This window comes from Cyclopterus lumpus, chromosome 12, assembly GCF_009769545.1.
Source record: "Cyclopterus lumpus isolate fCycLum1 chromosome 12, fCycLum1.pri, whole genome shotgun sequence".
Taxonomy (NCBI): domain Eukaryota; kingdom Metazoa; phylum Chordata; class Actinopteri; order Perciformes; family Cyclopteridae; genus Cyclopterus; species Cyclopterus lumpus.
The window spans coordinates 19,615,236-19,631,503 of record NC_046977.1 but is presented as its reverse complement, the minus strand read 5'-3'; the positions used below and the strand labels follow the sequence as shown (position 1 = coordinate 19,631,503).

Here is a 16,268-nt window from a genome sequence, read left to right as displayed (position 1 = left end):
CGCTGCTGCAAACCCCCGCGCAGACAGCGAACGGCATGGGAAGTTTCAGTCTCAAGTTTTCCCTTTTCCTTTGGCTGGTGGAGGTCGGTCAGGTATATTTGGTGGATTCGGCCTTGCAGTCACATTTCCCTCCTCACTGAGTCATGTCTCACAGGACATGTGTCTTGTGTCTTCACCGATGCGGGCTCACCTTTTGGATTACAGTGTGGTGGGTTGGCTGGTACCGACGGCGATGGTGGGTTCTCAAGTGGCAAAATAGGAGCTCTGCATGGAGTACAGGCGGTCGATGGGGTTCCCCGCCCGAGCCTGCAAGGAGCCTACATCTGGAGTGGCCATGAAGCAGTCACTCAGACTTGTCAGAGACGTGTCACTGTCCATGTCATGGAAGATGATGTCAGTGCCTGTGAAGAGCAGAGAAGAAACGGTGGAGTCAAACACAGCGGCTGTAAGAAGTCTCCTTTAACACAGATACCTATACTTAAAGCTGCATTCATTGATTTGATTGGCCACCGAGAGGACAGAAGAAATGACCAACCAGCTGACAGACCAGTGTAAAAGTTCTGAGAATCTCGAGCTGCCTGGTGCTTGGAAGAAGAAGCTCCGAAGCCAGATATATATATAATAATCATTATTTAATCATAACAAAAAAGAGTCATCTGTATACATACAGTCCCGGCCCGGACGCGCTCACATGGCTTCGCTTCCAGTCTCCTGACGTAGCCAACAGTTTCTGTCTGGCGTCACCACGTAGGAGACCGAATTCGCGTCTCACAATTAGTTTTATTCTCAGTCCATTGGCTGAGCTAAGCTCCCATTGGTTAGTGGAGGTATTCATGTAAATACCTTTCAGAGACACAGCATGCTGCTGACCAGCGAATAAGACATGAGGTTCACACCTGAGGGTTAGTTCCATTGGCCACTTCAAAGAATGCCTCATATCGATAAACTAGCGGGGTCAAAGCTCACACTTCCGGTCAAGGACAGGAAGTTCCCCTTCAGAATAAAACCCTATTATCCTGCCTTCAGAATAAAAGCAACATCTCAGGTTTCAATCGGCATCCCTTTAACTATTGTCTAAACAATAAAACATCATTCATTCTCATGCATCATACAATTAATCATTACATTTGTCATCAACAAACAGAATAATAAAACAGTGATCCTCTCTTATGCTTCATAATACATTCCTCAGAATATTCCTCAAATTAATGATCATAACTTTCTTTATGTATTAATTTAAAACATAACCTCTCTTATCTACATGTGCAAGTGTATATAAAATCCACTACAACTCAACACCGGACATATTGTATGACTGCCATATGAAACGCTGTCTGCTGCATCTTGGTGGCAAGGTGTCTTGGATGACATAAAACCACTAACAATGAGTTGGAAATAGCTTTCTGTTGGGTCGCTTCCATGTTACTTCTTTCAGAAAGCTATTGCTTTCATGTAAAACGATCATCACATATGGCCACATGAAAGTTATAGACACATTCCAGTTGAATAGTCTTTATTACTAAATAATAATGTTCACTTCCTGGTTTGACTGCCTGCGCTGACGAGGCAGTCGGTATGGAACGAACAACAGCAGCTAGCATATTTATACTTTCTTTCTTTTCTTATATTCTCGGCGACATCGCGCTGCATGTCATCTAGCAGGTTGTTTTTATTCTGGAGATGGGCACTGCTCACCCAACTCCTCCATAGCGCAGGTTTGAGCAGCTAACTTGTTCATGGAAGAGATCCTCGCCTTGACCCTGTTGCTAAGCAACACATTAGGCTAGCTTTTATTTTTTTCAGACACGGAATGATACTGAAAGTGCAAAGGAATTAGCAGTTGTATATGGGTAATATATCACTGCTATGAACCAATCAGATTGCTTGATTTGAGATAACTGCTTCATAAGAACTGAACTGAACTGAATAAAATAAAAATATTCACCGGTGGAACATGGAAGCACATCTTTAGAATTGTGTTCCAGAAGTACAAAATGCTACAGTGATAATCCTTGAATGCAGACAACTAAAAACCAAGGCTTGGAGCATGATGCTACTTCACAGTTTATGTGGCCCCGCCTCCTGCCATGGCCCTGCTGATACCCCCCCCTCCTTCTGTTTCATGGATCGTGGAGGTCTGGATCGTGGTCCATGCCTACTACTAATTATTCATACATTTCTGTCATATTCATTGAATGTGTGGTAACTTTGTAACTCTGTTCATCTGTACACATGACATCTATTCATCTGTCCATCCGGGGAGAGGGATCCTCCTCTGTTGCTCTCCTGAAGGTTTCTTCACTTTTTTCCATGTGAAAGGGTTTTTTCTGTTTTTTTGAAGTTGTTCCTGATCCGAAGTGAAGTCAAAGGTCAGAGATGTCGTATGTACAGATTGTAAAGCCCTCTGAGGGGAGTTTGTAATTTGTGATTTTGGGCTATACAAAATAAACTGAATTGAATTGAATCCATATCTTAGAAAAGGATGGTAATTTCTTATTTTTTAAATGATCAACTATTATTTTTCATTCATAAACCGAGGACCAGTGCAGCTTAAATGTAAAGGTCCAAAAAAAGAATACCCAGCTATACTCTCTACTGTGGAGGAGAGCTGCAGCCTATCCCAGCATGCATTGGGCGGCAGGTAGAGAAACACTTTAGACAGGTCTCCATCTGTAGACCACTACGGACAAGAGTCCACATCACATTAACATGAAAGTGAATACAGAGAACATATAGCAGAAGGTCCACAGATCCAGCCCTTATAGAGGGAGGTGCTCACCGTAAGGGTTCATGTGGTCGCCCGGCATCTGTGGTGGCGTGAGGCCCTGCTGGAAGGGGTCAGAGTGGTAGCTGCTGTGGTCCATGCTCACCAGCTGCTGCTGCTGCTGGTTGGGAGCTAGAGGACCGGAGTAGGAGCTGAGCAGGCCCTCCATACAACCCGACATCCCTTCTGGAACGATCAGTGGCAACAAGTTACAGGGTTACAACTCTCAGCTGTAGTGGTCACGTAGCACATCTTGTCTTCACTGACACTGTGTACATGTTTATTATCTACACCAACCATTCAAGTGAGTTACTACAAGCAGCCACGGATGCTTTATAATAACTCCATTATATTCCTGGAGCAGTAAAGAGCCCCAGACATCGTGAACACAGACACTACATCTGTGGGTTTCTTTCTACGGACGATGAACGCTGCACAACAAATGGTTTTCTTACAGGAGCGTACACCGTACATGCATTGTCTAAACTGACTGGCTGTTTGATCTTGAAGATATCTCACCAGTCATCCGTGAGGCTTCATCTCATCCTAACATCAATGTCAAACAACCCCCCGTTTGCTGGTTTGCTTAGCTCATTTGGTTAACAACAGCAGTTTCCACTATAATAAACCCTGCTGCTACGCCAATATTGACATGCTGGAAGTCCCTGAACAGATAGAGGCAGTGCTTGCCAAAGCACTGAGACACTTATCTAAACTGTCTGCTCATATACGCGGTGAGACCACAGTGGCAATAAGCCCTTAGCCATGAGGAGCTGTGCTGCAGGGAGAATCGTGGCTGTGGCCCACACTTTACAGCTCCACTGTTGGGAAAAGCTCATATTTACCAGCGGAGATGTCACTCCGGCTTCAGAGTATGGGACTCATTCTAAAGCCTACAAAACTGGAAGTGTTTGCTGAGTGACTCCACTCTGTTTATTGCTCCCCTAATAAATTTAATATTTCAAGCTGTTTCTACAAATAATTCATAAATTACCTAGCTCTCAGTAATCACTGTCATTACAATTATAATGGACAGATTAAATCATGCAGATGGACACCAATGAAGGCAGCTAAGCAGTACAGTATACACACACACAGATAATGCCTCACCTTGGCTGAGCCTTTGGCTGTTGTGCTGCTCCTGCTGTTGCTGTTGTCTGCGGGCTAACTTCTTCATCTGTAAATAGATTTGTTTTTAAAAAGAAGAAAAGCTTGGTATGCGGCTGAGAGGCATTTATTGAGGAGACACTGACTCGGAGCTCACTTGTTAATCTCCTCTGAATTATGTTTTTAAAGTATCAAGTGACTTACAAAGGTTTGAGGTGTGGAATAAATAACATGACCAGTATGAACAACAATACATAAAGAGGTGTGATGTGGTCGAACCACACCTGAGACCACGAAAATGATGTGCTTTGAATATTGTGGTGTTTAGGGTTGCAGACAGTGATGGAAATATAATTTAGTGACATCATTCACAAGTTTATCATAACAATATACATTTTATACACACATCTCAATGTCATACTTTAATTTGAAAAAGACAATTGTAAAGTGAGGCCTAGAAAGAATGGGCTGATGGGCCTGTATTCATTTGACTATGGAAAATCTAATAAATAAAGAGACATAAAGCATCTTCATCAATAGAGTGTTGCAGGGAGGACGTCTATGTGGAAGTTAGAGTATCACTGTTTACCCCAACAAAAGAGCCAATGGGATGTTCCATTGGGTTGTGGACTATTGCAGAAAATATGCTCTGTGGCAAACAAACAGGAATTAAAAAATTCAAGGCTGGGATATTAACTGACGTATTTTATGACATAGAACAAAACATAAACATCTCTTCAGCTTGTTTGAACCACTATCATTATTCCAGGCATCAAACTAAAATCCCATTCAAAAAAACCTTGATTTTGAGGAGAGATAACTCATTTCTGGGCTTTAGGGCTCATTGCAGTGAATCAATGAGTAGACATACCTAATGGACGTACCATGTGGACACTTATAATAGACCAGTACTTGTAAAGCTCTGTTCTAGTCTTCCAACCACTCAAAGCTCTTACAAACACTACATGACATAATTCACCCGTTCATACACTGATGGGAGGAGCTAAGGTTCCACCTGCCTATCAGGAGTAACTAACATTCACACACATTCATACAGTGATGGGCGGAGCTAAGGTTCCACCTGCCTATCAGGAGTAACTAACATTCACACACATTCATACACTGATGGGCGGAGCTAAGGTTCCACCTGCCTATCAGGAGTAACTAACATTCACACACATTCATACACTGATGGGAGGAGCTAAGGTTCCACCTGCCTATCAGGAGTAACTAACATTCACACACATTCATACAGTGATGGGCGGAGCTAAGGTTCCACCTGCCTATCAGGAGTAACTAACATTCACACACATTCATACACTGATGGGAGGAGCTAAGGTTCCACCTGCCTATCAGCAGTAACTAACATTCACACACATTCATACAGTGATGGGCGGAGCTAAGGTTCCACCTGCCTATCAGGAGTAACTAACATTCACACACATTCATACACTGATGGGAGGAGCTAAGGTTCCACCTGCCTATCAGGAGTAACTAACATTCACACACATTCATACACTGATGGGAGGAGCTAAGGTTCCACCTGCCTATCAGGAGTAAAGGACACATTGACATGGGCTAGCGGAGCTGGGGATCAAACCGCCGATCCTCATACACATTGAAGTGTGTGGTCATCCTCCTTAGAATTATTGTTAATACATCCCATAAGCAATCCCTAACCAACACTGTGTGAGTCTGTCTCTCTACCCTGATGCTCCAAGCCCAATGGTTCACACTGAAGATGTAAATCTTTAAAAAAAAAAAAAATCACAAAAATACACTTTAAATATTCTGTCAGTACTTTCTTGTCGTTGCCGTTGGTCACTGCAGTTGTTATACAATGTCACTCAAACAGGAGAAAATAGTACATTTGGGGACTTTTTTCAGCGTGGATTAATCCACATTTGGTGCTCTAGTGAGTGTTTGTGGCAGCAGGACAGTGTGTGTGTGACTGAGTCAAAATAAACTACAGTGTGTGTTCATGATAATGAAGCAACATGTCGCCCAGTGCAACAGTGGGGCTCACTGATGTGTTTTTAACAACAATGGTGCTCCACTAACCTGACGCGCCAGATGGTTGGTGTTGTTACACAGAACCATCTGAGAAGCCAGTCATTGGAAACAGTTTGGAAAAGGGCAAGCACTTTCAAAAAAAATACTTGGCAGGTGATTGGATGAACCATCTGTCAATCAAACTCTTGCCAAAGCCAGACGAGAGCAGAGCGAAAAGCCGTCAGTGCTGTTATACTCTCATAAACTCTATTAGAATCCTCATATACAGTACATACAGGTACATTGCATTTCGGAGTCGTGAGCTGGGATTACATACAAAGACGATGCAAAAGATGCAAATAGACACAAATTGAATGCTTAAAATTCACGTCATTCGCTCGAGATGAAATATTTCTTGTCGTCACTGACGTTCTCACGTTGAGGTTGAAATGGTGGGGAAAACCAGTCTGTGGGTACTGATGGGCACCCATTGTTAACTCATATTTGTACAGATATGTACACATATGTCACATGTCCATTCATACCCATGTCTGTGTATGAATAGAGTATAGGCCGGACCTAACAAAGCAGGAAATCAAACTTTTTATATATATCGGCATTATTATGTAGTTATCTCTGCAGCCTGTATCGATTTATTGCAGGTAAATCGCAGAAGAATGTGTTTATTTTATGTTCATACAGTGTCACATATGTGTCACACCTAAACCCTGCCTGTAGCTGCCGGTAGCTCCTCACAGGACACAAACGCATTATTGAAGCCTGACATGATTGATTTTTGTTTGAGCTCTGGATATTGCATGAATCCAGCTGCCATGCAAGGTAAGAGCTTCGTGGCAGAGTAATAAGAAATATGGGGCTGAGATGAACACACAACATTTCATGATATCACATTTTTTTAAAACGAAATATCACCAGATTTCAATAAAGTATCAAAATCAAAGTATTGTGTAGTGTCAAGCAGGTATGCCTGTGAGACGGGGCTAGGAGTGTTTTCAGCTGACAGAAGATGGAGAAGGCTGGTGAATGTGATGTCTGGGTACTGAGACATAAAGCATGTTCCACTGCATATGATTATATTCTATCTTATATTCTTGTCAAAAGCGGAGAGGTGGTAAAACAGTGGCCATTACAACATAACCAATATTTATCCAGCAATTCAGCATTGATTGTGATATATTGTAGACTGTGTGACTTATTGCTTATTGACTGATAACTGACTTCAGTAAAAGGCCGATTGGATATTCAGACTTTGACAAGCTTATTCTCCCAAATGCCACCAAGTCGAGCAAATAGAGGATCATAAATTATAGATCCACTGGAGCTTAACTGATGTAGAACTGGTTTAGACAATTAAGCACTTTTGGCAACAAAAAAAAGACAGTAAGACCCCATTTCCGCACGCGATCCAGATCTGGATAATGACATCAATTGGGAACGCCAGCGTTGGGAATATTAGGTCGGCCAACTTGGTGGACCGGACCACAAACACGGTGCTTCTAAGGTCACACTAAGGTACGTTGAAAGAGGGTCATGTGACAGACGGAGACAGACACAGGACTTTCACCCAAGAGACCGCTGAATGTGTCCTGTGTGACACCAAGCCAGCTTTTACTAATTTTAACGTCAGTTACTTAAAAAATGTAAATAAGCTTATGAACCACCATCTTTTTTTTATAAACCTAACCAAGTTAACCTTAAAACTAAGTTAATCTGTACGTTGGAAATGTTTTTTGTCACGCCGTCTCTGACACTAAAATGAGCACATAGGCCGCTGACCAAGCAGCCGAGACACAATGTTTTGGGTTTACTGACCTTTGCTCTCTGGTTCTGAAACCAGACCTGGACCACCCGTACGGTGAGTCCTGTCTCTGCAGCCAGGGTCTCTCTCACCTGCAAGTTACAGCACAGCAACACCTATCAGCCATTTTTACACATCATATGAGTGCATTATAACGCTGTGCATATTTCCCATGTATCAGAGACGCATTATTTTCTTTTTCTTTTCTGCCTACAAAAGGGACAATTAAATATGACATTATTTTAGACAGTAACAAAATAAGCCAACAAAAATGCACCATGTGTAATTTCATATTATAATGATCTCCGGATGCATCTGATCAGAATGTCTTGGCCGATCTAAAATGTTTTTGACAAAATATACTTGTTAAAAACTGCAGTGATCGCAGCTGTACCTTTTAACTGATTTCCAGATTCCACAAAAGGAATGACAACAAGAAGGTGATCTAATCTGGCCACCATGCAAAGCTTCAGAATGCCATTGTACAGTTCGATAGTGCATCATTGGACGGAAATATCTCACTAATCTTCTCTGTCTCACCTTTCTGCAGGGTTTGGAGGACACATCGAAGGAGGCCTTGAAGGCTCTCCTCTGCTGGGTGTTGAGGATGGTGCGTGGCCGTTTGGGCCGGCGAGGGTCTTTGCTGTCATTGCTGCCCTTCCCGGCTACAGGGCACTTCTCTGACTTCACATCCAGATCCTCATCCTCACTCTCATCTGTCACCGGACAGAAGAAAAAAAAACAATTCTTCGACTTAAGATTTGTGTCTTCTCTGTAATGATGCTCATGAGGACCATCAAAATGACGACGCTAATTCATTCAATGGATGCGTTTTCAAAGCCCCTGTGTTCGTAATAAGCCTGTGACGGTATCCCCAGTGGTACCTGAGTCCGAGTTGTCTGGGCTGACTGTGCCGAGCGGGTCCCTCTCCCTCTCATAGTCACTCTTGCAAAGCAGCTGACCTTCTTTCAGAACAAACTCGTCTCCTTTGCACAGCTGGCGATCACAGATGCAGCAGCAGAAGCAGCTGAGATGGTAAACACTCTCCAGAGCTCGCATTACCAACTCTGTGGGTGCTATCTTCTCCAGACAGCCGCTGCATTTGGTGGAAAACAACCTGAGGACACACGGGAGAGAGAAGAGCTTTAACCACGAATAATGTATGGGGGAGGAGTGTTCAATAACCACATTACATCATTTCCCACTGGACTTGAGGCCCACTGTCACTAATAGCACCATGTATATACTATGTAGTTGCATTTACTTTTGAAACATAATTCACATGAAAAAGTCCTGATGGACAGCGTGAGATTGGGGGTGGGGTAGTGGTTATAGTTGCCATTATTGCACCTTGATAAAGTAATTAGTCACCACCCGGCAAACCTGTGAAGTGAACTAAATCAAAGCAACCCCTAACGTTGCCCGACCAATGCTGGGTCTAGCCAACATGCTAAATGCTAAATTGCTGATGGTGGTTCCACCGGTTTGAGTGACTTCCACCTTGAGTGTGAGGCCTTTCTACTGTTTGAGACCATAGTTCCTGACTGCGGAGACACATTCAGTTGAGTGGACTGGTTATAGTGGGACAGAGAGACGGTCTGGTTATATTATATATGGAGGATGAAGAGCAGAGGCGTGTTCAAGGGTTTCATTGATGTGACTTTCGTTGTGGTCACTTTTTGGAAGCATTAACGATGTGGGGGGTGTGTGCGTGTGCGGAGGTGGACGAAGGGAAGAGTGATGTTGGTAAATTGTCAGGTTCTGACTAACAGATTGACTCTTTTTCTAAAAAGCCAGATATTAATGAATAAATATGTAGTTGACCAAAGGAGCATTTATGGCACCAGACAAAGCAACAGGTCACAAATTATTTCAGATTCCTCTGAAAATGTATTAAATCCCTCAGGTTGAATGACAGCGTGGCCAGTAGTCAAAGATATTTTGTCTGACAGACCAACCAACCAACCTCTTCTAAAGCGTTGAACTAATTAGCTTAAGTAAATATCATGAGTAAATGTTCTCAAATGGATCGAGAAACTGTTATTGCAAAGGTAAAATGTTTGTACGGAATGTATATTGGGCAAAACACTGTCAACAGTATTTTATTTATTTAGCTGCAATATGGCAACTAAATCCTCACAAAGTATTGTATGGCTTTTATTCAACATATACCTCATACAACAGTTTGTATACAGTATATATCTTTAAAAATATTATTAAGTTAATTAATAATATTAAGTCCAGCAAACAATTTCCGTCACATGCATCTTCGAAAGAAAAGATGCAGGTTTAGGCCTCAAAACTACGGCATAGCTAGTTACGTTATCATGGTTGTGATGTTATTTATGTAACCTAAACCAAGCAGTTCTGTGTCCTAAACATTTCACAACGTTAACCACGTGGCATTGTGCTAATATAAATGATATTCATGAAACGTAGTTTTGATTTAGAAACGTCGACATTCAACATACAGCTTATGATGGCAGCCGACTGACGCCGGCTTCTGTCATTTAAAAGTATCATTCATGTGTTGTAAATAAAGTGTTTTTATTCTAGTAAAACTATTATTATTAGATTATTTGTTAGGTTGTTTCTTTCCCTACCAAGTTTGTTTTACAGTGGCAGAAATAGCTTTACTTAAAGCTTCACCAAGTAACAGTTTTATATTACAATAGATCAAAACACATCTACTGACTCATCTCTGTGAAGCTTCAAAGAGACTCACTATAAGACAGATATTTCCTTCAGGAGTTGGTGAAGACCAAAAACAGAGCTCGAAGAGAGTGATTAGTCACATTCATCAGTTGGAAACAAACACCACTAAATATGAATGAATGATACGTGCGGTTCTGTGTTAGCTCCGCACATATTTTAATAGATTAATCTAACAAAAAAGTTCTTGATTAGACAATTAATCTAACGAATCATGTATTGATTATTGTAAAGATTATTTATTTAAATTCCCAATTAATTTAACATTGAATTTAACAAAACATAAATATCAAAACATTGTCGGATCAGTTTTTCACATTATTTTAAATCAACATATTTTCATCGTTGATAATGTTGATTATGTCGCCCCAGCCCCACTCTTTGTCTTGGATATGTAAATAGAGAACCATTTACACATCTACATGTTTTTACCATGTCGCACTGCCCCTGAGTGGCCCATAATCCAAAACAATTAGCAATAGCTATCTGGTAAAGTTTAAAAATGAAAGGTCTTATCACTCATTTCAATGTATATTGGCTGTGGCTGCTGTATTTAAAAAAGGACTTTAATTGATCAAATCTGATGCTCTTTACTTTAGATAAGTTTGGAAATAATAATAGTGTGGTTCACTGGTGTAAGTGGTGGTATCTGATCTGGGAACAGGTTTAAAGGAGGGCAGAGTAGAGGGATGGGAGGAGGAAGGAGGTAGCTTAAAGGCAGGTACAGAAGGGCTCAGTGTTTGGACAGCTGCACTCCTCCTCCTCCTCCTCTCTGAGTGGGACTCCCCTCCTCTATTCAACAGATATTTCTCCCTGCTGTCCAACACCCTCTTTACATTTACACTACAGGCTTGTCATTGCAGACAGCAATGGCTGTGAAGTAAGACTCTGGTTTGAATCTGAAGTTTGTCAACATACATTTGAAATGATGTATCCATAAAATGTAAAGTGTTGTCCTTAAAAAAGTGAACTGAACAACTAAGTGAGCTTCAGTAGAGCGTTCACTATTTACAAACCAGTTCAACAGTTTTTACAGGGTCCATGTTCTTCTTTTAAACAGTCCTCAGTTTTTCATATTTAAGTTGTACAAACTCATTATCTATAATCATTCCAAGATTGCTTGTCGGTTTGATAAGCAAAAGGTAACTCTTCAAAGGCAATGTGTCAGCTGCATGGTTTTCATAGTGATGCAAATAGCTTTGGTGCAGAAAAACACCAGAGTAACTCAGCAACACATGGTTGACACATGGGACTAAAGAAAGCTTAAGTGGTTACTATGATCTTAAAAATAAAATATCTGTTATGTAATATATGTAGTTTCCATTTAATTTTCAAACAAAGGACTTTCACCCAGGAGGCCTCTGTTCGTGTCTAATGCCATTGTGCGTTTCTGCAAGCGTTATATGAGGCTGTTATGAAAAGCATTTATGAAAAAATGTTGGTTCAGAAACATCGACAATCAACGTTTCCCGTGGCACAATGCCAAAGAAATGTTGCTGACTGGGTTTAAACTCTTACAGGCTGTCATTATTATACACAATATTATAGTGTTGACTGAAAGTCAGTGTTGACGGTTTTGCTATTCTTAGCCTTACCAGTAAAAATACTCTCCTGTGTTGTGCTTAGAGCTCTGCTGGAAGCTTTCTATTTAGCCATATATTAAGTATTTGGAAGATAAGCATACTAACTGCTGAGTTATGCATGAAATATACAGAGCACTGTATGCTCCCATGAGGGTGAACCTTTTGATTTTAACAACCCCATGACTGTTCTCCTGGACAAACGTATTATTAATAATGACAGCAACATTAGCATTCTGCTGTTGGTTTTGTCCATCACATGTGGGGCCTACGGAACCTTCAGCTTCAAGGAGCAGCTAGCGAGGCTTTAAACTTAAACAAATAGCTTCTACCGAGGCTCTAGACTTTTAGTCTTGTTTATTCCATAGCCTTGTTTGGTGCAGCTTTCAATGTGAGCGAACGTTGGTTCCAACAGAGGATTCATGAAAAGTCCTCAGCGGTAGATTTCAGTGAGGACCTGGACCACCACTACTAGGGGCCGCCTCTTTCGAGGACCCTCCTTGACCCCCTGGCCCTGTGCCCTATGCTTCCACACTGCTCCAGCGGCTTAACAAGCATAAAGAGGTACAGGATTAAAGAGGATAAGAGGAGTGGAGAAAGGATGAAGCAGGAAAAAAACAGACTGTGTGTGTTCCTTCAGTGTTCTCTTGTTTGCTCTCTCTCCTCGGGGAGCTGGGTGACCTAAAGGAGGAGGCTGGGTGGCGGCTTCGGGTGGCAGCTTGTTGGAGGTTTAATTAGTAGGCGTAATCAAAAGATGATTGTGAAGGAGGCAGGGGGAAATAAAAGCCGGATTCAGAGAGTGGGGATGTGCTGTTTGCTCAGTCAAAGCTCAAGAAGTCAGAGTAAGGCCTCGAGATTCTCTGGGGACTCACTTCAACATGTTTGTTAGCAGGGAAATTATCTCAGCAATCACTCAGATGCACTCATTAATTCACCTTCTGGAGGTTCACTTTGCATTGAGGGAGTCTATCTGAGGTGGTGGTGTTGGAAAAACAAGTATTTGGAGAAGTGAAGGTGTGCGATTGGAAAATAAAACCATTCCATCCTTAGATGTATGCTATGTACATCCACATGGTCAAAGGTATAGAGACACCCAAAAAAACCTCCCATTCCTACAATATGTGAGGGTTGAAGGTGTGATTATAACACCATGGGCGTGCGTCCACCAGATGTTGGAACCTTGCTGCAGGGATTTTCTCCCATTTAACCACAGGAGCAATAGCGAGGTCCAACACTGATGTTGGACGAGTCCAGTTCACCCCAGAGGTTCAGTCAAGTTCTTCCACAGCTGACTGGGAAAACCATTTCTGTATAGAGCTGGCTCTGTGAATGGGTGAATTGTCATATTGAAACTGGAAAGGGGCAAACACAAACTGTTGCCACAAAGCTGGAGGAACACTGTTGTCTGGAATATCATTGTATGCTGGAGCAATAAGATTTCAGTTTCAGTGTTTTCTCAGTTGTTTACACGTAAACACTGGTACTTGAGACCACAACCTGTTGATGCAACTTCAGCGCCTCTAACTTTAAGCACCGAAAGATTCCCATGGTACAGGAGAGGCTGTCGGGGCGGGCCATACCGAATTGAAGAGAATAAACACGCTCGCTCATCGACACAAGGAGAGACTTGAGTATGTATACTCGCCTGCAAGTCTGTAAGAAAAAAGATACCTACTGTGATTCTATTGCTAAGAGAAACCTTTATTCATAATAATGTAATCTTGCTCAATTTGGCAAACAAAAATGATTTGCTTTTAAAATAAATGCTTGTTCTTTCTATCTTCACCGTACAGTTGAGAATACATCTTAGTTGAGTCCCAATGTTCACCCCTAATAAAGGGTTTAAAGGTTGGGGTGAGCTTCATAATAACCAAGAATTGATTTATGACATTTCATTAAGAAACAAATCAATAGCCAGAGTTTGTGACACAGTTTGAGACAATCCTTCAATCCACAAGACCAGAAACATGACCTCAAACTAAAACTGCCAACTGCTCATTCGCGACCTATACTCTCTAATATACAGGCGACTTAAGACACAAATAGAGAGAAAGAAGACTTTGTACCTCAGAGCTCAGGGACAGTGGGAAAATTGCATTGTGGGAAAAAGCAGGTTGCCATGACAGCTGTTGGCAGGTTATGTGATATTAAATCTTGGCTATGATAGAATGGTGTTTGACACCCTGTGTGAGACGGGTGGATCCTCACAATATTATATATCAATGCCTAAGGGGATTCATGTTTCCATCCTTATTATATATGTGTATGTTGGTGCATACTTATGTACAGTACATTTACGAGGACGTTTGTTTTTTCCTGCATTAAGACTGCAGTGCAAGACTAAGCAGAGTGCTCAATGCACTGAGCACGGTATCATACTAATACCTACTAATTAAAGTGTAGTATCAATCAGGTCGACGCTCCACGTTTAAACAGCAGGTGGAGGTGATTGTCTATCCCGTCAATACAGCAGAGTTGTGTTGAAAAGAGAAGGGGGGGATTGCTTTCTTTTGGCAACGAAGCAGAATAAAATGTGATGCCAAGTACCACACAGAGAGAGTCAAAGAGAGTGAAGGAGGGCGAGTCCACAGCCAAGAGGTCCTCGGGAGATCCTCGGGTCCAATTGGTGACAGTGAAACAAAAGAAAAAAGCTAATTGGATAACCCTGACATACAGTTGTAAAATCCCAACAGTGGACCATCGTGAATCAGGTGGTTTATAGATTTAAATGCAATCCGGTTTCACTCCCAACTCATCAAATACCAACACTTGGTCGGTGCCCTTGGGCGTCTGATACCAATATCTGCCGGTTATCGGGCTTGCAGCTAACTCCAATATAAACCCATCCACGTCAGTGTAAGGCGCTCAGAGCAATTGTACAGAGATGTACAATAAAAAGTGAGAAGGGAGGGTGAATGTGTCAGGATCTGTCGTGTGTCGTGTTTCCTGTTCTATTTTGAAGTCCTTGTCTCTCGTGTCCTCTGTTTCTCTGTACTTCCTGTCCCTGTGATTGTCTGCCCTGTCCCTGATTGTTTCCTCCTGTGTCCAATCACCTGCAGCAGCCCTCTGTATTTAAGTCCTGTTCATGTCATTCCCCTTGGTCGGTTCGTCTTGTCTAGATCGTGGAAGAGCTTGTGTGTGAGACTGTTTTGTATCCTGTTTTTGAATCCTGTTTTTGGATCCTGTTGAGCAATAAAGTTGCTTTTCCATCGTTGACGGCGTTTGGGTCCTTTGTTTCGAGCTGCACATAACAGAATGGCTCAAAGAAAAAACTAATGTTTACCCAGGAGACCGCTGTTTGTGTCCTGTGTGAAACCAAGTAAATTTTGACATATTTCATTACATTGGCTACAACAATTACGTAACTAGATATTATATTAAGTACTTTTGTTGCAGGTGTAAATTTACAGTGGAATTTTATTTTGAAAAGATACCATGTAACATTATAGGGGTACCTAGAGCGTTATAGTTTGAAGCTTAGGGCCACTGACCAAGCATCGGTATTTGACGAGGTGGGAGTGAGAATGTGTTGTTAAATGGGTCACCCAGCTTCCAGTACAACACTAGGGCAAAGCTATTCCATCCTATCAGGTTAGGATGGAATATCTGACTGACTAACCAACGCTCTCTGTCCGTTCGTGAGCAAGACAAACAGACCAGCAGGATAGAGTGAGACAGAGACACAGAATACTGTCTAGACATTGCAGCATAAAGCAAAAAAAAGGCCTTGAAGCAAACCACATGAGACGAGGAAAGGAGAGGAGAAGAGGATCCTGCTTCAACATGCAGCTGCAATAGTTTTGTTCATCTCTATATGGGGGATTTCTTACCCCTCGCTCTGTGTGTGTGTTTTGTTTTTCTATCCTGGTGGGGTCCATCACCTGGCCTTGGGGACCAATTTGTAACGTGAGGACCGGTAGCAATAGAAAACAGCCTGCTGAAATTCCTGGTGCACTTTTCTTGAAAAAGAAAAGTGGACCTCCCGGAGTTCATTTTCATTACTCTGTGTGTGCCCCGGTGGTCATAGATGATATATTTAAAACCTAGTTGTATTAAATCAGAATTATCTTTTAATCCCCTCTAGCATCACCATTAACACTTTGTCGGTCGGTTTGGACTTCCCCATTGTTTTGCAAGTGTATCCAACTTAGTTTGATTTTACTACTTCTCTACTAGTTGAGAGAGTAATGGCTAAACCTGAGAAGTCAAAAGAAGGGACTCGAGCTACTGCTTTAGATGCTATCCAAGATACATTAATGGAAAATGAGCTTGACAACCTGGAGCACCAGTTAGG

General features: G+C 41.9%; 1 protein-coding gene across 2 annotated transcripts in view; it reads right to left on the bottom strand.

Annotated features, from left to right (window-relative positions):
* Positions 1 to 243: 243 nt before the first annotated feature.
* LOC117740581 (LIM/homeobox protein LMX-1.2-like) overlaps positions 244 to 16,268 on the bottom strand; it is a 41,477-nt gene continuing 25,452 nt past the window's right edge. For both annotated transcript variants that reach the window (XM_034547065.1, XM_034547066.1), the window contains exons 3-8: positions 8,567 to 8,799; positions 8,223 to 8,398; positions 7,697 to 7,774; positions 3,875 to 3,941; positions 2,780 to 2,950; positions 244 to 401 (exon numbers count right to left, since the gene is read on the bottom strand). In XM_034547065.1, coding sequence (XP_034402956.1) covers positions 244 to 401; positions 2,780 to 2,950; positions 3,875 to 3,941; positions 7,697 to 7,774; positions 8,223 to 8,398; positions 8,567 to 8,799 — 883 coding nt within the window. The remainder of the gene's footprint in view (positions 402 to 2,779; positions 2,951 to 3,874; positions 3,942 to 7,696; positions 7,775 to 8,222; positions 8,399 to 8,566; positions 8,800 to 16,268) is intronic.